Below are 25243 nucleotides of genomic sequence, written 5' to 3'. Positions count from 1 at the left end.
AGAGCTGTAGTAATTAAAACACACGCAATTAAAACTACTGTTTGGGATTGCAGGTTAAAACCAGCAACTCTGTTAAGTGTAAAATTAAAATTAAAAAAAAAAAAATCGGCGCTGTTACTTTAGTTAAATTAACTTGAACGCAACGTATTAATAACAAGGTCATCTCGCGATATTCTGTCATTCTCGCGAGATGTCAAGCGCTTGCTCAAATCAACACTCCGCAGCGGTGGGTGTCGCTAGCGAGCCGCTCAGCATAAACGTAAACTGTGTTGAACGTGGCTCCGGAAAGACAGTCAAGCAGCGGAAGCCAGTACTGTCACCCGGCCCCTTCAAGCCCGACCCCGGCAAGGAACTCGAACGTCCCGCGGCGCTCGGTCGTCCCGCCCATCACCAAGCTCACTTCCAAACATGGGGGAAATCGTTTTGCCACGGCGCATGTTCCTCTGGTGCATGGCAGTCATCTATTTGGTTGCATTTGTTTCTCTCTACATCCAAATACCAGGTAAGCCAACTTTGTTGGGGGGGAGAAGCTTAAAGTACTTTAGTTCACCGAACTACCTTGCGCATTTTAGTTCAGAACTCTGCACAGTGGCGTACGTGGCTCAAGGAGGTTCTGGAATCTTCTCCGCCTTTTAAACGTGAAGCTCAGAACATTTAAGCAAAACACACTCGAACTAATATGGGCCTAGATACCGAATCGTATTTGAACTACATTACCCACAATTCCTAGTGTACCACACAGACAGGTTTCTAGGTAGAAAATATGTGGTTCGAATGGGTTGGTCACATGTCATTAGACACAAATGAGTAGCTATGAAGGGAATGAGCCAGATCTTAACGCCTTCGTTTCTCACTTTCAGCTCTTGTCTTTGTCCTTTGATCCAGCATTCAAGTTTATATGTCCTTCTCTTTTCTGCCATTGTCAAAGACGTCACTGGCACGCTCACGACACAGCAAACTAAAATATATTACCTCAGTATCACCATATGACAGTTGGCTCAGCAACCAATGATATGTCTAAGTGCATTAAAATTAAAATAACATTAAAATTAATTTAAAATCACTATACATTATCGTTGCCTAAATATTTTTCCTAGGAATCTTTTTCATAAAGCACACATTTAAATACATTTTATTACTTCAGTTAAATGAGATTAAGATCGTCATAGATCAGTCTAGATCACAGGTGTCGAACTCCAGTCCTCGAGGGCCGGTATCCTGCAGGTTTTCCTGTTTTCTCTCCTAAACACACCTGATTAGGATCATTTTCAAACCCCCCCGAGCTTACTAATGAGCCAATCATTTGAATTAGGTGTGTTGAGGAGAGAAAACCATAAAACCTGCAGGATTCCAGCCCTCAAGGACTGGAATTCGACACCTATGGTCTAGATTGACTGATGGGAATCAAACTTCTTGGAATTATGTTTTGTTAAAGGCAGGATTTCTCATTTTAAGTAACCACAGTGCCAGAGCTCTGGCGTGAAACCGATTTGCTTCAAATCAGTGTTCTGTCTTTTTTTTTTTGTATTGGTTTTTGTAGGTCTCTATGGCAACGAGGGTCTCCTCCCCGCTCGCAAGCAGCTGCGCTTCAGCGGCAAGCCTCTGGCCGAGCAGCTGCTGTCTTCACCCACTTTGCTGTGGCTAAGCCCTCGCCTGGGTCTGGACACGCACACGGCAATGGAGTTCCTGTGCCTGGTGGGGGCGGCGCTCAGCCTGGCCGCCACGCTGGTGGGGGCGCTGCGGGACAGCGTGGTCTTCTTTTGTCTCTGGCTCTTGTATTTGTCCATGTACCAGGTAATTTTTGACGTACCGCCAGAGCCGATAATGTGGCGTCTTACTCACTTTGTTTCCCTGGCAGGTGGGACAGGTTTTTCTCTACTTCCAATGGTGAGTGGTCACGCTCAGAAAATATTGATCATCCATCGCAGCGGTTCTCAAATGCGGGCACCCCTGGGGGTACTTGAAGGAACTCCAGGGCACTTCAGATTTTAAATGAATAAATAAACGTGCAAAAATCCCTTTAAAATAATTATTGAATTATAGGTTTTAGGGAAATATAAGTTCACAAAACAAATTTAAGTTTGTAAAACAAATTTTACGTTATTCAATTCTGGTTATTCAATTTCATTGTTTTAAAAAGCCAGATTTTCCCACATACAAGAATGGTTCAAGCCAACTGGTCACGTGCCACCTCTCGTTACCTGTCATGTTAATGATTTATTTTTGTGAACAGATCTCTCCTAGATCCCGAAAGAGGACACTTTAAATTGAATTTTTTTTGTGGATATATATTTTTTTATTATTCTTTTTGAGAACAATTTATGTTGATTATTTTTTTTGTAGACAAATATTTATTAATAATTATATTAATGGATTATTTTGTGAACAGATCTCTGATCTCAAAAGAGGACAAATTAAATGGAATATTTTTCAGTGGGCAAATATTTATTGATAATTATATATTTTTGAGAACATCTGACACTTCATGTTGATTATTTTTTTGCGGGAAATATTTAATAATAACTAAGTTAACGATTTACTTTTGTGAACAGATGTTTACCGTTATCCCAAAAGAGAACGCTTTATATTTAATATTTTCCCGTGGACAAATGTTTATTTACAATTATTTGTTCACAGGGGGTACATCACTCAAAAAAGTTTGAGAACCACTGAACTAGGGTGTCATTGAACACCTCATAGCACACTTTAGTTGAGAACGAGTGTTTTAAGCCTCCGAACCAGAACTTTCTTTCTTCATCCTCCAGGGACAACCTGCTTCTGGAGGCGGGCTTCCTCTGCATCCTCGTGGCTCCAATGACACTCGTCAGGGGGTCACGAGCCGTCCGCGAGCACGACCGCGTCACCTTTTGGCTCGTCCGATGGCTCCTCTTCCGCCTCATGTTTGCCTCCGGAGTGGTGAAGCTCACTTCACGCTGCCCTACTTGGTGGGGCTTAACTGGTATGACCGGTGTTCTTGTTGAAATCAACCGAAATGTCATTCATCTCTTCCACCTACGCGAAAGCATTGAAATTTTTCATGGAGACTCTTGTGAAAATATCATACTGTAGATAAAACAATCAAATGTAATAAAATGAATAACATGCTTTTTATTTTTGTACATACTCTTAATTTTTGCGTGGTAATTGTGCTTTTTATGGCCAAGGCCTCATTAAGATTTTGATTTCATTTTAGTTTGTGTTATATTCTGTTTTTGTTTTTTAATTGTGCTCTTCAAATTCAGTTAATTTTACCAAATTTGCTACTTTTTGCGACAATCGGTTTCAATGATCTGCAGACAATATTCATTCCAAAATTCATGCCGTTCCCTGTTAAGAATCATTTAAAATAGTTGTATTTATTTGTTTGTTTATTTATTTGAAAAAGCTATATTTTAGCACAGTCTTTTCATTTTAAATCTTTACTTTTTCATGAACCGATCATGCAAGCTGTTTTATTTTTATGATTATTACTTTTTAAAAAGGCTGCGTTATGTGTTGTGTAATTTCATTAACTACAAATCCCAAATGACTCTTTGACAGAAACGGCAAAGTAAATATTTTGAAATTGATTCAGAAAGCTCAAAAATCGTCATGTACAGCAGCTCTTTGCAAGTGTCTATTTTGTAGTAATCTGACTGTTTTTTTGTGTGTTCGTTAAATGGCCCAAAAAAAAAAAGCATGGCCCTAATCAAAGGTATTTTATATCCTCCAGCGATGACTTACCACTATGAAACCCAATGCATTCCCACCCCGCTGGCTTGGTTCGCCCACCAGTTGCCCGTATGGTGGCAGAAGCTGAGCGTGGTGGGCGCCTTCACCATCGAGATCGCCGTGCCGCTGCTTTTTTTCAGTCCTCTGCGCCGGCTCCGGCTCGGCGCTTTTTACTTGCAAGTGAGCGGCGCCGCGTGTCTGGTCTTGTGCATACGTGCGTGTAGTGGTTTTTCTATGTTATATGAATGTTTTTTTCTTTCTCTATTTCTGTGCAGGTGCTGCTTCAAGTAATGATCATTTTATCGGGCAACTATAACTTTTTTAATCTTCTGACGATTGCCCTCTGCTTGTCCTTGTTGGACGACCGACATGTTCGCTTCTGGCTGCGCGCGGCAGAACATTCTGAACAAAAAGGTGAGACAAACCGTTTTTTTAAAGCACTAAATATGTTTATGGTAACGGTTGATTTGCCTATTGTGTAGCTTTGTATTTTTTGACAAAGGAATTTTTTTTGTGTTGTTGATGTATGTAATGCTAAAACCTCTTCATACATTTTCTAATCCATTCAGAGTCCAAATTGTGGTCCTGGTTTTGTTACATACTGGAGCTCGCTGTCTTTTCTCTGCTTATCTTTGGGACAATCATGTGTTTTGAACTGGAAGTGGACACAACAACGAGAGCAGTAACTTCCAAAATAGGTACGATCAGAAGGTTGAAACATGATATTTTGTATACTTTTTTACAATTTTTTTTGTCTGTATTTAGATATTCAAAGCAATATATATTATGTATATACGTTATAATATACTGTATATAATGTGCGTGTATATATATGTGTATGTATGTATGTATATATATATATATATATATATATATATATATATATATATATATATATATATATATATATATATATATATATATATATGAGATTGCATTATTGGTTTCAATACTTTGATAACGAGGACCATTTTTGTTTTAAATGTTAGCCTTCTAAAATGAAATGGGCCTCATAGCGTTAATATTCATAAGTAAAATTATTATTTTTTAAAAACTCTTTCAGCATTCACCTACCACCACTTTAACCATTTTCTGAAGAGTGTCACTTTTCCCTGCGTGTGGCTCGGCGTTCTCTCCCTGCTTTGGGAAATTCTTGGAGCCATGCACAGGTACCAATCCTCTTCCTGTTTCTGGTGACTTATTTTGATGTTTTAAAATCATCATATTTCTTCTCAGGTGTGCAACTGTCTCTGGTTTTCTGAGGAGGTTTTGGTCTACAGTTCAGTGGACAATATTTGCTGCCGCCGCGGTCGCCATGTTCACCATCAGTCTGGTGAGTTGAACTGCCAGCAAGCAGACAACCAAGTGGACAAAAGTCTTGGGACAGACTCAAATTCACAAGTCTGGCGTGGAGCTTGCTTTGATGGATCAAAGTGGGGGTTTTTTTGTTTTTTTTTTTCTTGAAGGTGCCATTCACCTACATAGAATATGACTCCACTTCCAAGCTGTGGCCTGGTGTGCGTCAGGCTTACAATCTTGTGGATCGTTACCAACTAGTGAACTCGTACGGACTGTTCCGAAGGATGACAGGTGTGGGTGGGCGTCCTGAGGTCGTCATCGAGGGAAGTACCGACGGCATCACCTGGACGGTGAGAGGAACAAAACTTTACTCTTTTTTTTTTGGAATCACTCCCTCTCTGCTATGTTTGTGAATTTATTTGGATGTACTTAGCACTTAGCTAATATGCGGCATAGACTAAGTGCCGCAAATAAGGAGCTCATGCTACAACAAACATTCCTAAAACTCCAGAAAATGGACAGTCGCACTAGTGCGAATGAAAGGCGTAGTGGGGCCTCTCAAAACCTTGATACAACTAATGAGTTGCGGAACTAATGACATAATTGATCGCTCAGCAAATAATGACACTCCAGTTAATCACTGATTTTGCATAAAAATTCAAATAACATCCGATTACAATAAGGCCTATCCAGATTGGTGGAAAGTCAGAAATCCTTATACATTGGTACCTCGACTCACCTTAGTTTATTTTCATGTTCCAAGCAAGCTTCACATTTTGTTATGTGTGCTGAGCAATATTCAATTTTCAAATGAGCTTCGGGTGAACTGCCGCTAGATGGCGAGAGTGAACCACCAAAATTCATATCCAGTCGTTCCCTATTTTTTTGTATAGGTGTTTTGCCAAATTTTGTTTTTCTTTTCTTTGCTAAGAAAGTACTGTGAAGACACAAAGAGGTGATCTAAAGCCTGAAACTTTGGAAAAACATGGTGAAGCAGCATGATCTTATTACTTCTATGTACTGTGTCCAGTGATGAAACAGAATGAAAATCTGATGAAATTGTGGTGGCACATTAAAAAAAACAGAAGACGGTGCTAAATATTGAGTTCAGGGGAAGCCTTGTTGTTTAATAATACAAAAAGCAGTGATTAAGGGGAAAAAAAAAAAATCTACTTTGACGTTATTACTGTAAGAAGTTTTTGTTTGTGGCACGTTTTTTTGTCTTCTCTCCTTGCAGGAAATCGACTTTATGTACAAACCTGGCAACCTGAGCGCTCCGCCGCCAGTGGTGACACCCCACCAGCCCCGTTTGGACTGGCAGATGTGGTTCGCGGCCCTCGGGAGCCACACGCAAGCGCCATGGTTCTCCAGTCTCATGTACCGACTGCTGCAGGGGAAAACGGACGGTACGGCCACTTCTGAAAATGAAATCCGCTTCTTGGTACTACTGGCTGCACCCAGGGTGCTGCCGCTTTTAAGTGGCTGACCGGTTTTTGTGTCACACAGTCATCAAACTGATCCAGACGGACGTCACTCGTTACCCTTTCCATCAGCAGGCTCCAACCTTCCTGCGAGCCCACCGCTACAAATACTGGTTTACGGAACCCAAACGGGACGGGTCAGTAGTACTAATACTGCCTCTTTAAGGGTCACTAAACTACAGAAGAAGCCAGTTTAGAAAGATTTTTGAAATATTGTTGCCACTTGATTTATGGGAGACCTCAAGGATCAAAAATTACAACACACGTTCCCCTTTTTAAAAGATTAAAAAAAAAAAAAAGCCTGTTTTGAGAGTTGCCTACCAAGACCTCATTGTGTTGAATCCAAAGAAAACATTTAGAAATATCTGCTTTTACTTATCATCAAAAGTGTAGCAAATTTTGTGGCATATTACTAGAAGAAACAGTAAACGAGTCATAAAAATTAGTGCCCATCTGAATAATCTGCCATCTTATTAAAATCGCCCAGTTGTGGCCTTTCAAACATCAGTCAAAAACAATCAGCCAAATGGACCATATTTGTTGATTCATTAAATGTCTTTCCTGTACGTACTCCAATCATTAACATCAATTGTATAAAAGTAACACTGGTGTCATGATTTACTCCACATTAATCCATACCATAAGTATATGTCCTCATGTATATATCATAAAGTTTGTTTATATGCTCTTACTGTAAACCTGTCATTCAACACAAAGCAAATCTTGATTTTTTTTAATTTTATATTTGTTTTATAATTGATACCTTTTAAGTGCAATGGGTGGAAGCAAATCCTACTTTAGTCTTTTTTTTGGCCAATTAATAGGTAACCAGAATTTTGCTGCCAAAACCAGCATTGGCCTAAAAAAAATCATAACAGTTATGCCCTAATGAAAATAATAATCTTGTTTTGCTTCCAATTTAGGAGTGGAAAAGAAAACATGTTTAAAATCCGATTCATCAATTAATTGACAGATTAAACCATTAATAAAATAATCATTATTTGCTATCTTGAAAACCTTCACCAAGAGTAGCTCGTTAGTCAGAAAAAAGACATTTGAACTAAATAGCAGCTTACAAAAGGTTTGTTTTATTTAATTTCACACTTGAATGCTTGCAAGCAATTAAAAAAATATTTTTAATAATACAATATATTTTCTTTCAAAATTTGAGCATGTAATTTGCCCGTTAACTAAACTAGTCCTTTTGAGCTCAAACATCTCTTTTATCTGAAGGGAGATGTGACCATATCATAATGAACACAAGGTACATAAATAAAAATATTAAAATCAACGAGTAACACACTGCTGCGTCCTGTGTGCAGATCATATCCACAGCGCTGGTGGAGGAGAGTCTACAGTGACGAATTCTATCCTGTAGTACAACTGGGCCACCCATACCTCGAGAGCATAATGGAGCAAAATGGACTCAAGGTACTTTATGCATCAAAATGATAGAAAATAAAATCGTCATTAAACATTGTACAAAAATAGCATTTGAGGATCAATATTTATCTGTCATTAACAAAATGTGTGCGGATCGCTACTGATATTTTGATGTCAAATTTTGATTCTGAAAACTTGCTGTTATGCAATGCGTGTATCGAAAATCAGACATGTATTTTGCCTTTCCAGCAAGAAAAAGTAAATATTATTTTTCATGCACATTTAATACCTTTTCATTGAAAACCTGTTTCCCTTTGCTGTCGGGTGAAAATGACCTCACGTGCTAAAGGCGCGGGTGATGACCAATCACAGCTCACCTGTTGGTCATGTGATATTCACAAGATAAGCCATGACTGGTTGTTACCTTAGCACATGTGATGCCATTTTCAGTCGACAGCAAGCGGCAAAATGTTTTTAAAAATATGAAATGTGTGGCAAATAATGTAGTTATCAAATTAATTATAAACAGTGTATTAACTTTTTATTGATGGAAATGACACCCTAGACCAGTGCTTCTCAATAATGTTTTACAAAGCCCCCCCAGGAAAGTGAAAACATTTTATGCCCCCCCCCCCCCCCCCCCACTTGCCATGAATAATATTATTATAGATTAAAAATTGCTTAAGTATAGTTAAAACTGTCTCTTTTTTAACATTGACACAAGGAAAAAGCAATCTAAAAAAAACGTTTGAAAACTGTTAACTGCTTTTTTTACAGCATTTATACACTTTAAATGTTTGTTTAAACCAGGGGTGTCAAATTTATGGCCCGCAGGCCGGTGCTGGCCAGCAAATGGGTTTAATCCAGACCGGGAGATGATTTTTGTAAAGTATAAAAATGAGCTGAATTTCTTAATAAATGAAAAACGTGTTTGAAGTTGTTGTTTTAAAGTTATATAAATATATATGTATTATGATTTTAATGGTGCAGCACACTTGGTAATAGATTTTCCTCCATAAGGCCCGCAAACTAAAACTGCTTTGACACCCCTGGTCCAAGCAGAAAAAAAGCCAAGTGCATTTTAGCTTCTCAACATATATGAATAACATCTTCTCAGGATAAGTCACCTCCACGCCGCCAGTTGAACTCAACCATAGCCCAGGCAGTGCGGTGGGTGCGCACCCAGGTTTCAGACGTCCCCGCCCCCCTGCTCATCTGGACCTTGCTCGGCTGCAGTGTCACCCTGTGCCTGCTTCTGGAATTTACCAGAAGACCAAAAGCGGCCACGGACAAGTCTCATCCGAAAGACGCTCGGCCCGACGCAAAAAAGACTGCGGATGCGGATGATGAGGATAGTGGGGCTGAAAAGGAGGGTGAGGATGAAGAGGGGGATGAGGCGGAGGATGATGACGAGAAAGAGAGTGAGGGTGTCACCAATGATGACGAAGAGGAGGAAGAAGTAAAGTCAGAAGAACAGTAAGAGAAAAGGGGGTGATGTTACCAAATTGAGCAAAGAGGTATGTGTGTGTATATATTTGTATTTCCCGTTTTGGCTCTCTTGTGTTCATATGAACATCACTTTGGATGTTTTAATTATAGTTGGGGGGCGGGGCACTCACTTTTTTGCAACTGACATAAACCTGGAAGGTTTTTTTTCCTATTTGTGGTTCAAGTTGTGTCAATCCAGCACTTTTTTTTTTATACACACACTGTGCCTTTTCTAAAATATTTCCTAAAAAAAAAAAAGCATTGAAATACAATAAATGATTGTCCTTGAAAGTTATTTTTATCCAACAGCTCGTTCATTGGAAATTAATGCACAGCTGCGAAATGTTGAAGATTAGCGTAGTTTTGAAAAAAGTTATTGTGTTGTTAACTCTCACTGTGCCGTTTCACCACTTCAGGATACCGGGGCAGTACTTGTCCATCAGCGACTGGTAGTATGGAAGCAGTTTCTCCACGTTGGGCAATTGGGCCACTTTGGTGTAGAGATCGAACTTGCTGCAGGGAAAACACACACACACACACACACAAAGAAATAACTAGTTTAAAGTCATGTCATCGGAGAAATGGCTTTTAATGGCTATTATAAAGTGATATTATTCATAATATTATAGGTACTAAGAGCTATTACCTTTGACCTTAACCCCCCCCCACCCAGAAAGAGAAAACCTTTTGCACCCCCACTCCATGCGCTGACTTTAAATAAGATTATGATGTATAAAAACCTAAAGATGTTTCAATTTTTAACATGAAACAAAAAAAGCAATATAAATCAACTTTCAACAACTGTTAGTTATTTTTTGCAGGGTTTATACGGGTTACAGCTTAGTCTAAAACTGAAAAAAAAAAAACAAGTGCATCAAAGTGCCTGAACCTTAAAAAAATTATATATAAATAAGAGTTTTATTGCAATTACACTCCACATGACAAAAACAAAGCCTTTTTCCTGGGGTCATTTGCCCCCCCCCCCCCCCCCCCCCCCCCCCCCCAATCGGGGCCCGCCCCACTATTTGAGAAGCACTACCTTAATGAGTCAAAAGATATAAACCAAAAACAAATGTCCACTAATTAATCGGCTGAATCAGGAGGAAATGTAAACACAGGATAACGCAAATGCCAAAAATAAACAAAAAATGTGTTCAGCACTCACTTAAACTCATTGACCCAAGGCAGCATTTGCAAGTCTTTGTCATCACACAGATACATGTAGTCTCCTTGGGAGTGCCATGGATAGAAGGAATGGTAGCGGATCATGTTGAGTCCCTGCCAACATAGTGCGGCATTGAGTCAGGATGCCAATCGCGGCTGGAAGACGACTCGAGCCGGGCGGTGACTCGCCTCCTCGGGGATGCTGCACTTGTTGAACTGCAGAACGCGGTAAAGGTACTCTGAGGCACACAACGTCAAAACTTTGAGTACATCTACGAAATCTACAGTAATCAAAAAAAAAAGTGATATACACAAGACACAACCGTAATATTAATATAAATGCTGGAAGATACTGCACAGCTTATATGAGAGGACAATTTTTTGATTCAATTTTGTGGTTATTGTTACATATGAGAGCAGAAAGAAGATCCTGCACACTTAACCAGTTGGGTTAAAAAAAAATGTTGGTTCAAATTATTTGCCAATTATGTTTTTCCAGCAGTTGTATACAGGTAACACTGGAGTTGTTATTAGGCATAAATCCAGACCATAACTTTGTATCCTTAAATATAGATCAGGAAACATGTAGATGAGGTCATTCTGAGGACATCTCTTTCAAAACAAAGCAAATCTTAATTATTACAAGCAATGACCTGGATGTCATTTCTTTACACCAACCTAGTTACTTCTTAAAGGGACAATGTGTAAGCTTTAGACCATTTTTCATTTCCGACAGCAGGGGGCGCTGCATTTACCATTGTCCGCAGCTATAACAGACATGGCAGCATGCAGAGTGCCACCCGCCATTTAATATTATTTAATGATAAATAGACCTATGATTATATTTAAAACATACTCTCTTGTTATAAGACATTTATTTGCAAGTTTTTGAAACGTACAATTATTTATTATATTCCTTTTTAATGAACAATGGTCTAAATCTTACACATTGTCCCTTTTAAAATTAAAATACATAGTGCTACATAAATTAATTATTAGACCCATTTTGCTGCACAAACACTTTGGATGGATTAATGTCCTAATTACTTTATTAATTGCAACATTCCGGCAAACGAAAATCTTTTTTTTTTAATATTTAATAACAAAATATTTTCTCTTAATCCCTGTCACTCCTAATGAAAGTTCCCACACATTTAAGTGACACCTATTGTGATGTATTGTGAGTGGTATTTTATTCAATATATTTTGAAAATTAATCTGATGATTCATTGATAACCTGCTTTTTTTTGTGTGTGTGATTAAAAAAAAAAATTGGTATCGGCCTGAAACAATCCATATGGGTCGAGCCCTTTTTAAAATACTCAAAAAGTTGGATGCTTGTATAAAAACCAACTCAGAAAATTAGGTTGAATTGACTCAAATTACAGATCGATATTTTTTTGTTTGTTTTGTTTTGACTCAAATGAGGTTTGCTTTGGGTTTTTTTGTTTTTGTTTTTTCCCCCAACCAAATGTTTCTCGGGTATGGACTCAAAACAGGTGTGTCAAACTCAATTTTTGCCCCGTGCCACGTCGTGCATATCATTTACCTCCGGGGCCCATAATGACTGTGAACCAATATGACTGACTTATATTAATAGTTATACACAAACATGATTAAAAAAAAAAAACTCACCATCATGACCCCAGGACATGAGTACATTGTCAAGCCCGCAGTTTGCTTTGTAGATTCCATATTTAGAGCTTGAAAGAACAAAGAAAAGAAAAATATGTAATAGTTAGTCTTTGAAGAACGAACAGTTTTGTTGCCATGACTTTCAAGATTTTTGCTGTACTTCATCTGTACAATCAGTTTTCTTTTGAGAAAAAAATCAGCCCATCAAACCTTGACGGCAAATCCTGCGTTTAGCTGACATTTTTAACGCAAGAATATCTACTTGTAGCTGGGATTTGTGCGGTCCGGGTTCTCTTGGAAGGTGCTGTCTCGGAACACGATGGACTTCTGAAAGGCGCAGCCCACGGGGAACGTGTCGCCCACCACGGCCCACTGCGGACAAACGCGCAACGCCACGGCCCGTAAGTACAAGGATTCCTTCTTATAAAATAGTCGTTTTCCATGCTTTGCATATTTTGCGTCATTCAAATAAAACACAATTAAAAACACCAGTCAGGGTGTTTTTATTCCCGTCAACTAAAGAAAAAAAAAAAAAAATTAAAATAGGAGGCAAGGATTTATTAAAAAGATCAATCCCAGTTTACCTGAGGTTCACCCCACAGCGCCATGACCTTGCCAACATCGTGAATCAGGCCCACAAGCTGGAACCAATCTGGGGAAAAAAACAAACAAAAAAAAAATCATCCACATTCTTGTCACAGTAGCATTTATTCACTCAGTTGCCATTTTTTTATTCATCCGGTCCAACTAGCATTTACACTAACAGCAGTCTTAGTTGCATTTATCCAATACTTTGAGTGCCGATGACGTGAAAGGACGTCCAGTAGAACACCACCAAGGAGTGCCGTTGACGTCGACTGTGTGTGCGTGTGCGGGTGTGTGTTCATAATAAGAATGAGCGCTGCTTGTTTGATCATTGACTCATTCAATACCAAAGATGTAGTTTTACTTTGTGTATATTTTTATCTTTTTCAAAAAAATAAATAAATCAAGTATCTGGCAGAAAGATCTGAAAATGACTGGTATTAAATTAAGTACTAAGTAATCAATTAGGACTTGAAAGTAATTGATTACTATAGTACTTCAGCACCAAAAGTAAATGAGTACCTAAGTACCTGAGTACCTACTAAAGTAATTGATTACTTTAGTACATAATTATATCTTTTTAATTTTTTTTCAAGTATCCGGATAAAGGATGGACTAAAAATGGCAGGTACTAAAGGAATTAAATACTAAAGTAATCTATTAGGACCTGAAAGTAATTGATTACTATAGTGCTTTAGCACCAAAAGTAATTGAGTACCTCAGATCCTAAAGTTATTGATTACTTTAGTACTTAATTATATCTTTTCAATTTTTTTCAAGTATCCGGATAAAGGATGGTCTAAAAATGGCTGGTACTAAAGGAATTAAATATCGAAGTAATCTATTAGTATCCAAAGTAAGTAATCGATTACTGTACTACTTAAACACCTAAAGTAATTGAGTAGTTTAGTTCCTTAAGTAATTGATTACTCAAGTACCTTTTACCCAACGTCATGAATTACTTTGGTACCTAATTACTGTAAAATATTGATTACTCGTACTTAATTAATATAAATTAATTAATATATAAAATCTGGGATTGATTGGGTTTTTTTTTCCCCCCAAAACATCCTTCACACTTTGAGCGCCGTTGACGTGAAAGTACGTTAGCAGAGACTACCGAGAAGCACTAACAGTCAGTTGACAGCATTTTTTCAACTTTTTTTTGCAATGGGGTCCGCTGAGAAAAGTTTTGGTGAAAATGAAAAACTATGATCAGTCGGAATGCTCAATGCTAGCATATTTTTCTTTTTTCAAAATGTACTTTTTTTGTATTTACAGCGCTGTTTCAATTTGATTCTTCTCAAAGACTTTGGGTGCACTTTGGTGCTGCTGTTTTGGTTAGCAACAGAGTTTGCCAGTTTTTAATGTCTCTGTGAAGTCTTTTCTGTTATTCTGATGGGGAAAAAAGGTTCATTGGTGCTTATTGTTATGCATAATTTATAACTCACACATTCATAGAGGGAATATCAGCCAGTTTGTGGGAATGGGGGTACCTTTTTCTGGGTGCTCTTTGCGAATGCCCTCGGCCGTCTGGAAGGCGTGGAAGGAGTTAGGGAAGTCCACGTCTGGATCGGACTCGTCCACCAACTGGTCCAGAGACATGACGGCGTCCATCATGGACATCTCGGCGTGGTTGCAGGCACCCCATTCCAAATGCTGCGTAGAGGGCAAAGGTATGGGCATCTTCAATTTATTTCTCTTTTAGTCTATAGCTATTCTTGTGATGGTGTTCGAATGGAACTACTTATAGTCGCGCTTGATAATGGAAGGTACAGTGGAACGTCTAAGCCTCAAAATGTCAAATATTAGCGGAACTTTTGATTTGTTTTTAAGGCATTCTGAAAGGGCCTTCATTTTTTTGACACATTCAAAAGTTCCTGTGACACAAAAATCAATTGAGAAAGTTTGAGAACGTCCTTAGCGCTGACGTGAACGCGCATTTGCTGCTTTCGGCAAAATTCACAAATGTTTGCACTTCACATTAAAATATTCAAAACAATCCATTGTTTGAGATTGACTTGTAGAAAATGATCAAAATTGTTTGTTTGGAGCAAAACAACCCAGAATGTTGGGTCAAATTGATCCAAATTTTGCGTCTTTTTATTTTTTATTTTTTAACCTATTACTGGGTTATTTTCAACCCCAATTTTTTTAGAGTTCAACAGAGTGCAGGATTTAGTCAAGCTAGCAATATGAGTTAAGAATAATAAACAATGTTGTTGGATGAAAAGATTGTCAGACAATGTGCTGCATCTTTTAATTTTTTAACTATTCACTTCAACATAATTAACACCCCCCCCCAAAAAAAAAATCTGAAAAAAGATAAGTAGGTTCCTAAAGGACTAAGCAGCCAAATGATGTCAATAATTAATTTCTTTAAAGATTGAAAATCTTCTAAACATCCTAAATTTAGATTGCAGTGAAAATGTAAGTCAACCGCACATTTCCGACTAAATAGGTAAACCTACAGCCCCCCCCCCCACACAGAGAAAGTATGTTTTTGTGCAATCTCACCTTTCGCTTGACAAAATCCACATTCTGGTTGGTGTGCATCAGCTCGTATGTTTTGTACACATGCTCGGCAACGCTCCCCGTCTAAAATGCAATCACACCATCATTTTTTGCTATTTTTTTTCATCAGTGGTGGGGGCTGGAACTGCACCATATGCAGCACTTTATTCAGCTTAAAATTTCAATACTTCTCAGTATGATGCAACTGTGATTTTAATTCACAGAAATGTCACCAACGTTTACATGTTTGAAGTATACCTTTAGCCCATTTATTTAGCCGTTTTTAGCAGTAAAAAGTCGATATTTTGTCTGTAATTACTGGTATCTAGTACCAGCCATTTTTAGACACTCATTTAACACTTGAAAATATTTGGAGATAAATATACTGTAAATAAGTGTCTAGGATTTAATGTCATGACTTAAAAACGTAAAATTACGTCTTTGGGTAATGAGTTAATATGATAGCTAAATGGTTTTTCACATACAAATAATACTTTTAAAGACATTTTTTTCTTTTCTTAAACTGAAAATGACTGCACATGTGCTTAAGGCTCAGGAAAGAATAATCAATCACGGTTCATCTTTATAAACATCACATGACCAACAGGTGAGCCTGTGATTGGTCGTTACCCAAGCCTTGAGTACAGCATATGTCATTTTCAAAACTGATTTCAAATCAGTTTTCCTTATTTTAGTCCTAATAGATTTTTAAAAGTGTTTTTTGTTAGTTTTGAAAAACCTACCATTACACGTTTTAGTAGTTCACATTCAGACAGAAATAAATCATTATATAGATTCCCAAAATATTACAAAAACAGCCCGGTTAAACCTCACGAGAGTTTGGAACATTACCCATTATTATTGAATCTTCAATTTCACGTTCTATGTATCCATGTAAAACATTGGCAACTTTGCGAATGTCTGATTCCATTGAACTCACCTCAAAGTTTCTGTAGTCTTCCTTTTTGGTATTCGCTGCCAGATTTGGCGTAGAAGCCAAATATGAATCTGGCCCCTGCAGTTGTAACAGTGGTAAGGAGGAAAAAAAAACAAAAAAAAACAATGACATTTCGATTAGCATATAATGGGTTTTCTAAAGATGTCCGCTTACCAAACTGATGACACTCATGCTTGTAGATGACAAGTTGTTGTTGTGTCACCAATTTATGTTGTGTCCAGTCACACTTTAACTAGGTGAAGCTAACGGGGTGTCTACGTTCAACCTCGACCTTTGTGTGTTTATGTAATCCTGTCCGTGTTTGAGTTTTCCAATAACTTGTTTTTAACCCGTCTAAAAGTGCTCAGTGTACTTGATTGTGAAATATCACTAGGCATTTGCCATTAGATGACAAAGGTTACATTTTGGACATTTTTTTTTGCCATACATACATCTTCAATACAGTACATTGCAGGGGTCAGCAACCTTTAAGAAAAAAAAAAACTGAAGCACCAAAAGAAGTTAAACAACTTTAGAAAAAGATGCACTAGAAGCAGACCTAAAAGAAGAAAATCTGTAGGAACAAGAAGCATTATTAGAATGAGAAGCAGCAGCAGAAGAACTAAGGAAAAAACAAAAGAACTGAAAAAAAACTAGAAACAGAAGCAAAATTATGAGAACTTGAGGAACTAAAAGAACCAAAATAACTAAAATAAATACTATAAAAACAAGAATCAGAAGAAAAACCTGAAGAAAAATCAGCAGAAACAAGATGCAGTATTAGAAAGACAAGAAGCTGAAGAAGAGCTAAGGAAAAAAACAGAAGAACTAGAAAACCTACAAGAAGCAAAATTATGAGAACCTGAGGAACTGGAAGAACCAGAACTAAAAGAAAACCAAAATAACTCAAATAAATGCTACAAAAACTCAAATTAACAGTAAAAAGAAGTCAGAAGAACCTGAAAAACAACAAAAATATCTAGAATCAAAAGAACCAGCAGAAAAAAAACAGAACTACAAGTAAAAAATTTATAACCAGAGCAAGAATGACACAAACCAGAAGCACTAGAAGAAAAACAAGAACTTGAAGAAGTAAACATTTCAAGAACCAGAAGCAGAACTAGAAAAAAACAGGAGGAACTAAAAGAACCAAATGAAGAACTCGAATAAAAATCCGAAGAACTAGAACAAGAAGAAGAACTTGAAGAAAACCAAATGAACCAGAAGAAAAACTAAAAGAACTCGAAGTGGGGGTGTACAGAACATACACAAAGAAAATGTATTGACCTGACCTTTAATTCAACTTGCTTACGGCATGAATCACAGACCTCAGGATGCACTTCATGACGTCAGCAGCTTTGGACTTTCCACCTGTGACTGGTTGAGTGTGTTTGTCAAAAATGTTGCTATTATACAACAATACCATTGCACCTCAAATGACGTAGCAATAACACACACAAAAATAATTTTACTTGTGTTTTATTACTTCATATAATAATAAGAAAAAACAGCAACTTGGATGACTAAGGTAAACATCTTTCATAACAGGAAAATAGGATTTCAGTAACATAAGTACGTTTACAAATTATCTTTAGAAGTCATTAGATTTTTTTTCCACATTAACACTTGAATAGTCCTATTTAGCTAAAATGGATCAAAAGCATATGACTTAAGGCTTGGATAATCATTTGGTCAAGGTAAGGCTTCCTTGCTTTAGGTTTTTCTTTTGTGGTCAGGTTGTTCTAAAACTCAAGTCCACTGGTACTCCTCCTAAGGCACATCTTTCGATATGCAATCCGACAACAAAGTCAAAACTGAGCATTACGTGCTCCAAATTATTTAGTTAGCTGTCACATGAGCCAAAGAAGGAGAAATTTGGCGCAGAGCTGGTCCAGGTTTTGCTTGCAAGCTGTTTCATACACCAGTTACTCTTTAATAAGTCACAGTAAAAAAAAAAAAAAAAAAAAAAGTAAAATTCTTTATTGTACGTTGTTAATAAAAAAAACATACTTTGCCCATCCTGGTCAAAATAGTGATTTGAGAGTCACGAACGAACAGAGTCTTTTAAACGACTCTTCACTGCGAACGATGTGAATCGAGTACTCATAAAGAGTCGTTCATGTATCGCTAAGCCCAGTGTTTATTTTATGAGTAAAATCATTGACGTTTTAAGATATGAAAAAAAAAAACGTCTATTGAATGGCTCTTTAGTTACTGGCTCCTGAATGAACGGCTCCCTTCAACTCTTTCAGTGCCAAGCGCTATCTGATTTCGTTCTTTAGTAATCACCGTTTCATAATAGGTCATTCGAGTGATACCAAGCTACACTTTTTTTTTTCATAGTATCTGAAACATAAAGAGTCTTTCCCTTCGATATAACGTGGACAAAAACAGCGAAAATGTGTTTTTGATCCCAAAATAACCACACTACATCGCAGTGGCGCTTGATTGGCATAATATTAAGTGGAGCGCTGGCCATGAGTGCCATGAATGAAAAACAAAAACCAAAAAAAAAAAAAACGTGTCATAAGAATTCTTGTCACTGGCACAGAATCTGTAATTTTACATGACAAAAATTGTCATCCATGGCACTGAAAGAGTTAAAGAGCCAAAAATCCCATTACTATATCTAAATATGCAAATGTGATTATATGCTGAGTAAAATTAATTGAATAACAATAACAAATAAAACAAAGATACAATAATTGTCATAAAATTCAAGTTTAAAGTCTATTCTATCGTTTGATTGGTCGTTTCTTGCCTGGTTAGACTTGAGCTTTAAATATACATAAATAAGTGTATATGTGCAATATTAGTAAGAAAAAAAAGGGGTTATCAGGCTATAGAGTTATTGGAGTGAGGTATCTAAAATACAATCATTACAGGTGAATATAATTTCTGTAAACATTTGAATGCACACATCCAACTGTTCAATGTTTCATTGCAGGTCGGACCTTTAAATTACCAAAGACGTCTTCTCAAGAAATTAAGATGACCTGAAATGGATTTCTATGACGAGTAATGAAACGGAAATGGAGTAAATGCAAGCGTCAGCCGTAGCTGTGAGGACTGCGAGGGTTAATGGGGGAGGAGTCTTCCCTGCCGCTGCGTCCAATCAGCTGGTAGAGGCGATGGCTGAGGTTCTGCACCTGACAGGTTCCCAGGACGCAACCGGCCCTCGTCAGCTGCCCGTGGGACCTCCGGCCGTTGGCGTGGCGACGTCCTCGGGACCTCCCCCGCTTGCCCGGCCTCGTTCCCTGCTGCATTTGGAACCGCCTCGGCGGGGGGTCCTTCTTTAGGAGGACCCGCCAGATCAAACAGCTGTCTGCCAGGGCCAAGGCGCCGTCAAGGGCGATGGTGTCGCCGGACGTAGGTGGACTCATGAAGGGAGGAGTCATGCGTTTGGACAATTTCAACGACCTGGAAAACATAAACGGTTATTTTAACTCATTCGTTGCCATGGGCGACGACTGTATAAAAAGTCTAATGTGAATATGTATTATGTCATCAATACAGAACAACAAAATTAATGTACCGTATTTACCGTACCATAAGACGCAAATAAAAGCCTTTAATTCTCTCAAAAATTGCTAATGTCTCCTGATTTATGCACCCAGTCCAAAAATTTGTCAAAATCGTACGACTTTGGTATGGTTTATTATTATTATTTGTAAGTATCAAACCTTGAAGCCTTATTTGTATACTGCTAGTTTAAAAAACGGCCAATAAATAGACATGTTTGACCTAATATTATGAATAATCCTGATTTCAATATTGACCAAAATAATCATGATTACAGTATTATTTTGGCCGTAATCGACTGTTAACAAAATGTTAACGGCTGATTACAATCATAATTTAATCTCAAATATGCCACACATTATGATCACAAAATACAACACAGGTAAGATTTGCACCAAAACCCCAGGCTAAACTTAGCTCCTCCCCAGATTTATAGATTTTCTCTCAGCCAAGACTTCTTTGACGCCAATTACCACTCTCTTATTAGCCATGCTTGGGCACCATTTTGTGTTATTTATTAATTTTTTTAGCAAATAGCTGAGAAAGTTCCTCATAAAAGAGCAAAATAAGGAATTCACTGTAAAATATCACATTCCTGTCTGAAGTTATGACATGAGAAAATGTTCACTTCACAATGCTTGTGGCACTTTCATCAAAGGTTAAATATTAGACCCAAATGAATACTTGTGGACTATGCCGCCATAGCCAAGAATCCATCTTTCCAGTTAATAAGCAATGGAATTAAAGTGTTGTGCAATAAGGGCCCCAAAAAAAATGTGACTCTTAGAAGGCTTTCTTTTAAGAGGGAATTTCAAGTACTTTCCTTCTCACCTCCCTGCTGTCTCCTCGCTCATCTGGATTCATCACAATTCTCTTCTCTTTTTTTCCTTCTCAATTCATGTCCACTCTCTTTCAGACATTTCTAGATTTCACAAGGAGACATAAGTCTCAAAACAAGGGCAAATCCCAGTGCTACTTTTAAGCACATTATTGAATCAAGGTCAGTGCAATTTGAGGAGTGGAATACATTTCTGAAGCTTTTGAAATGGGAAATATGATGGGAAGTTGTCTTTTGAATTTCACAACAGGCAAGTCAATATTTAGTGAGCGGCCATTTGACCCTTGTGCAATATTTTGACTATTTCTGGGTCATTTTTGTCCACATTATTCTCATAGTATTTAAGCCATGGAGAGGCACAATCCTGGTAATGTGATAACTAAGTGCCATGTTGAAATGTGACGCTTTGGGTGAAATTTCAGCTCCCTGCATCATTTCAATGCTTTTCTTTTGTTGCAAAATCCCTTAAATATTGCACAAGGGTGAAGCAGAACATGCTAGATTTTTCGAGAAAGTTGTTTTCCAGTCATGGGTGTTTTTTGTGTTCAACAACCTTTCCGCTGCATGCGCCACATACACAGATCCTTGCACCAATGAACAAGTGTAATTTTAAAGCTCGGTAAGTGAAAATACAATCCGTGCTTTAACTGTCAGCATGGGCACTGTTGCGTAAAAATGTTGGATGAATTGGATTTGTTTGTTTGTTTTAGTTTGAGAATTGCGCCAACAAGCCTGTAAGCTTCATCCTGTAAGAAATCCTGACTGGTATTCTGATCTCTCTTCTGGCTGCAAACATGGGCTCTCACCGCCAACATTCACACGCATACACAGATCATCATAATTCATATTATGTAGTGAATTTCAAGAGTACATTTTACCCTTATGTATGTCATTTTGGCTTAAATAGATAGAAGAAAAACTGGGGAAAAATATATATGTATAATTAGTTTTTTTTTTTTTTTTCCCAATGGTGAAAATGTATCATTCTTAGGTGGTAATTTTATGCATCAAATGGATAAGATAAACAGCTTGCAAGAAATGAAGAAAAACTAAAAAAAAAAAAAAAAAACCTTTGCGGGGAATGTTTAATTTTTGGTTAATTGTATTTTTTTGCATTGTAGGAATAAGATAAACATATTAAGTTGGAACTGTTTTAAGAGGTCAAATTTTTTTAAAATTACTGGGCCAAAACTGAAAATGTATTTATAATGTATTAAAATGTATGTATATGTTTTTTGTGGGTATTGGGAAAAAAATGCAGATTTTTTTCTTTATGGGGGGGTGGCATTGGTATGAATAATGGGAATAGTTCAAAGTTAGAACAGCTTGAATAGGTAAAAAAATTTGCAAGTGAAAAACAAATTCTTGTTCTCAGAAAAAAAAATCTTGTTTTTTTTTTGCAGTTTAAAAAAAAAAAAACTTTGTGCTTTTTCACACACACAGTTTCTTGGAGCCCCCAAAATCTCCCTCCTTTCCCAGGTCGTCTTCCATTTATTATTTTGTCCATCACAGCCCATAATTACAGGAGGATATGTCCGTGTTTTTCTTTTTCTTTTCTCTTTTGCCTTCTACTGCACTCGTTGCCAGTGATTGTATTGTGTTAAATCCGTCACGCTCACTTGCACCCACTTTCCCACCATCCGCTGATCTCTAGTGGCCCCCCCGCTGTGCAAACTTTTTATGAAACTCGTTTCTTTTCCCCTACTTACGTAATAGTTTGAGAAGAAGGTCTCACCGTGCATCAGTCAAAAATAAACCAAGAACAGATTTTTGAAAGTCATAAATATGTGTCTTTTCAATAAAGTTAGATGAATGTTTATTGCTGATGGCAATGACATTAAAAAAAAAAAAATGTTGTGGTCAAGCTCATCCCACTGGGGGGGGCTTATGACCGTGAGACAGCCCCTTGCTAAGTACATGCGTCCTTGTCCTGAATCCCGCTAAATCAGCCTCACCGCCGTCTCACCTCTGGGCCGCTGAAAGCAATGACCTCATTTCTCACTCTCAGAACTTTGCCGTGCTCCACTGCAATGCCTGAGAAGCTGTTGTGATATCTTGTCACGATATTTCTTCATTCCATCCCTGGGTCCATCTTTGTTGACATTATTGGACAAGTAATGTAATGCCCTTGCATGTGGGAAAGGACAGCCAAAGCACTTGCTGTCATTTTTTTGAATAGGACAAACAGCCCAAGGCAAAATTAGATCACTCGCAAGGAGCTGCTGTAAGCCACAGTTCACACACGGATGCTCACACGCAGACCAGGCCATGTGTTTCGCAGGCATACATCCAACACATACTACAATTATATACTAATGATGTACAGTACTATAGATGTGATAAAAAAAATCTTTACATTTTCTTAAAGCTAAGTTTTCCTCTGTACATTGCAGTGCCAGTTTTCCATTAAAACATAACTCATAACCCTAACGGATTGATTGTACTTCAATTAAAAAAAAAAAAATATATATATATATATATATATATATATATATATATATATATATATATATATATATATATATATATATATATATATATATATATATATATATATATATATATATATATGACGGTGGGAGGATTATTAAATGGCTAGTTTGTTTTCTCTGAAGTGAATCTGAGGTGAGTGCCTGATCATTTATCATTTGTAAATACATGAAATTATTATTACATTAAGTACAGTACTTGCATGTTATTCATTTGTGTTGTTAAAAAACAATGCTTTTCATCTTAGCGATACCAAACACTAAAATAAAAAGGATTAATACAAAACTAATAAAAACAATCATCAAACTAAGATTGGTCCGTGAAAAAAACCACAGCAATGGTTTATATTTTAGTTGTTGCAGTTCATCCACACAAAGACAGCAATAAAATTCCTGAAGATAAAAATAATAAACAATTGGCAGTAATCAAATGAGGCTCCAGGTCATTGAGTGCCTGACCACAAATGGTCAATTATATTAAACAAAATATTGCATTGTTTTTTCATATAACATGAATAAGATGCTTTTTATTTCATGCACTACAAGTCACAACTCTAGACATCCGGAAAATAATCATTTTAAAAGATTTGTGTGCCCCCCGCCCAAATAAGAAAGAGGCGCAATTGGGGGTACCATTTTTGGGGTCTTAATTTACTAAACCCAGGCTGTTGTTTACAGGTACGGTTCATGTCATTTGCTCGAAATATAACCAAATACTGAAACCCGCATTAACCAAGCAAAGTTCTTCTGTTTTATGGGCGATTAATAGCAACGGCGTGAGTGCTGACAGGTCTTACTTGTGTCTGGTAGTTTGGAGGTTTTGACTCAACGTCGCCCGAGTCTGGGTCTCCAGGGGCAGGAGGCCGAACAGTAGACACGTCCACGCCGGCAGCAGAGCGCACATGACCGCGCAACCGAGTGACACGAGTCGCCTTGTAGCGAGGTGCGTGGAAACAGCAGCTATTGTCCCCTGAGTGACTTCCACTTTGAAGAACGTCTTGGTGTGACTTCTCAGCTCGTTTGCGGGGGAGCAACTGGAGTCATTTGGGTTCCTTGCTTACAATTTCTGAGGAGGGAGGACTGGAGGAGGAGGATGGCTTACGATGTCCTACAAAAATCCCTTGAACAACACCTGTACAAGTTGATCATCACACTGGTGAAGTCTGCATTTAGGTGAGTTGAATTGCGAGGAAAGGATAACGTGAAAATAGTTTAAAAGATGCATGTTGAAAAAAATAAGTGAACATCGTCAAAGTTGGAAACTTTTCATTGAAAATAACATGGAAAAAAAGTGAAATTTCATCTACTATAGATTGCACACATGAGTATTTTTATTTTTTTGTCAATCGTTGTTGAAAGATCAGCATGCACGAATTTTAAAATGCAAGTTTTACTTTTTGCTTGCTCACATAATCAAGACTACGCATATTCTTGCTGTAATGTACACTTCATTTGTTTTAAATGATCGCTCTCATGAAAAGTCAACTTTTGGAGCTTTTAACCATGCAAATATGTTGATTTCTCACCCTGAAGTGTTGTTTTTCTTTTTTCAAGCATTTCCTTGCGTATTCTGCACTTTTTTTAAAACCGGCCATGCCCTAACAAGTAAAATGACTTGAGAAAAACGACAACAAAATTCATATACTCCATTCACGGCCTACATACCACTCGTCTTATAGTTGTGTTTTGGTTAAGGAGTTGAAGAGGAGTCAGCCAAATAAACAGCAACGTTTCATTTATTAGCTACTACGTTTTACCATAGAAATGCCAAAGCGGCGAAAATGTGTTTTTGGGAGCATGTTGGACATTCAATGTCAGTCACCAGCGGGCAAAACCTTTATTATGAATACTGGGTTCCCATGGGGACTGATTTTGTTGGAGGATCGTGTGTATGTGAGTGCGATCTATAGACAGTAAATCCTATTTTAATAAGAAAAGTAATCACCAATCTGCCAAATGTTAGTTATATGCTTATATTTATATCTCATTTTGGTAGTGTTTAAGCCAACAAAGAATTTCTTTGCTTACACTGACTGGCTACCCCGAGTTGATATCTTTGGACCTCCAGACTTTCAGCTCTTGATGGTGAAAATAATATAAAATGCACATAAAAAGGTGTAACCCATGAAATGGGAGAATTGGAGTCGACCTCTATTTATTTATGAGAGTGACAAAAAACGTGAACACATTTAAATGG

The 25243-nt window shown here is 37.6% G+C and overlaps 3 protein-coding genes and 1 long non-coding RNA gene across 7 annotated transcripts in view; 2 read left to right on the top strand and 2 right to left on the bottom strand.

Moving 5' to 3' along the window:
• Positions 1-288: 288 nt before the first annotated feature.
• On the top strand, positions 289-9657 carry lmf2a (lipase maturation factor 2a). Its single transcript, XM_088417713.1, has 14 exons — positions 289-502; positions 1541-1794; positions 1859-1887; positions 2766-2959; positions 3713-3891; positions 3987-4125; positions 4281-4409; positions 4775-4880; positions 4948-5044; positions 5178-5360; positions 6248-6416; positions 6517-6628; positions 7814-7922; positions 8992-9657. The coding sequence occupies exons 1-14, from the start codon at positions 409-411 to the stop codon at positions 9352-9354; spliced, it is 2157 nt and encodes a 718-aa protein (XP_088273839.1). The 5' UTR covers positions 289-408; the 3' UTR covers positions 9355-9657.
• miox (myo-inositol oxygenase) lies at positions 9642-16521 on the bottom strand. Of its 2 annotated transcripts, XM_088417714.1 has the most exons (10): positions 16372-16518; positions 16201-16275; positions 15264-15344; positions 14243-14405; positions 12746-12813; positions 12424-12533; positions 12162-12229; positions 10716-10765; positions 10528-10640; positions 9642-9875 (listed from the first exon to the last, which is right to left on the bottom strand). In XM_088417714.1, exons 1-10 carry the CDS (start codon positions 16387-16389, stop codon positions 9767-9769), a joined length of 855 nt encoding a protein of 284 aa, XP_088273840.1. In that variant the 5' UTR covers positions 16390-16518; the 3' UTR covers positions 9642-9766. The 2 variants fall into 2 exon arrangements, with proteins under 2 accessions (XP_088273840.1, XP_088273841.1); XM_088417715.1 differs by lacking the exon at positions 15264-15344 and having other exon boundaries at positions 16372-16521.
• Positions 10349-25243, top strand: part of LOC148422586 (uncharacterized) — a 37693-nt gene continuing 22798 nt past the window's right edge. For all 3 annotated transcript variants that reach the window (XR_015865945.1, XR_015865944.1, XR_015865946.1), the window contains exons 1-3: positions 10349-12562; positions 23857-23989; positions 24062-24219. This is a non-coding gene — a long non-coding RNA (uncharacterized LOC148422586). The remainder of the gene's footprint in view (positions 12563-23856; positions 23990-24061; positions 24220-25243) is intronic.
• Positions 17667-24175, bottom strand: adm2b (adrenomedullin 2b). Its single transcript, XM_088417717.1, has 2 exons — positions 23844-24175; positions 17667-19617 (listed from the first exon to the last, which is right to left on the bottom strand). The coding sequence occupies exons 1-2, from the start codon at positions 23948-23950 to the stop codon at positions 19248-19250; spliced, it is 477 nt and encodes a 158-aa protein (XP_088273843.1). The 5' UTR covers positions 23951-24175; the 3' UTR covers positions 17667-19247.

The sequence above is a fragment of the Hippichthys cyanospilos genome, chromosome 6 (genome assembly GCF_059441005.1).
Source record: "Hippichthys cyanospilos isolate Australia breed blue-spotted pipefish chromosome 6, RoL_Hcya_1.0, whole genome shotgun sequence".
Taxonomy (NCBI): Eukaryota; Metazoa; Chordata; class Actinopteri; order Syngnathiformes; family Syngnathidae; genus Hippichthys; species Hippichthys cyanospilos.
Note: the sequence above shows the minus strand (reverse complement) of the source record. Positions and strands in the feature narration are given on the sequence as shown.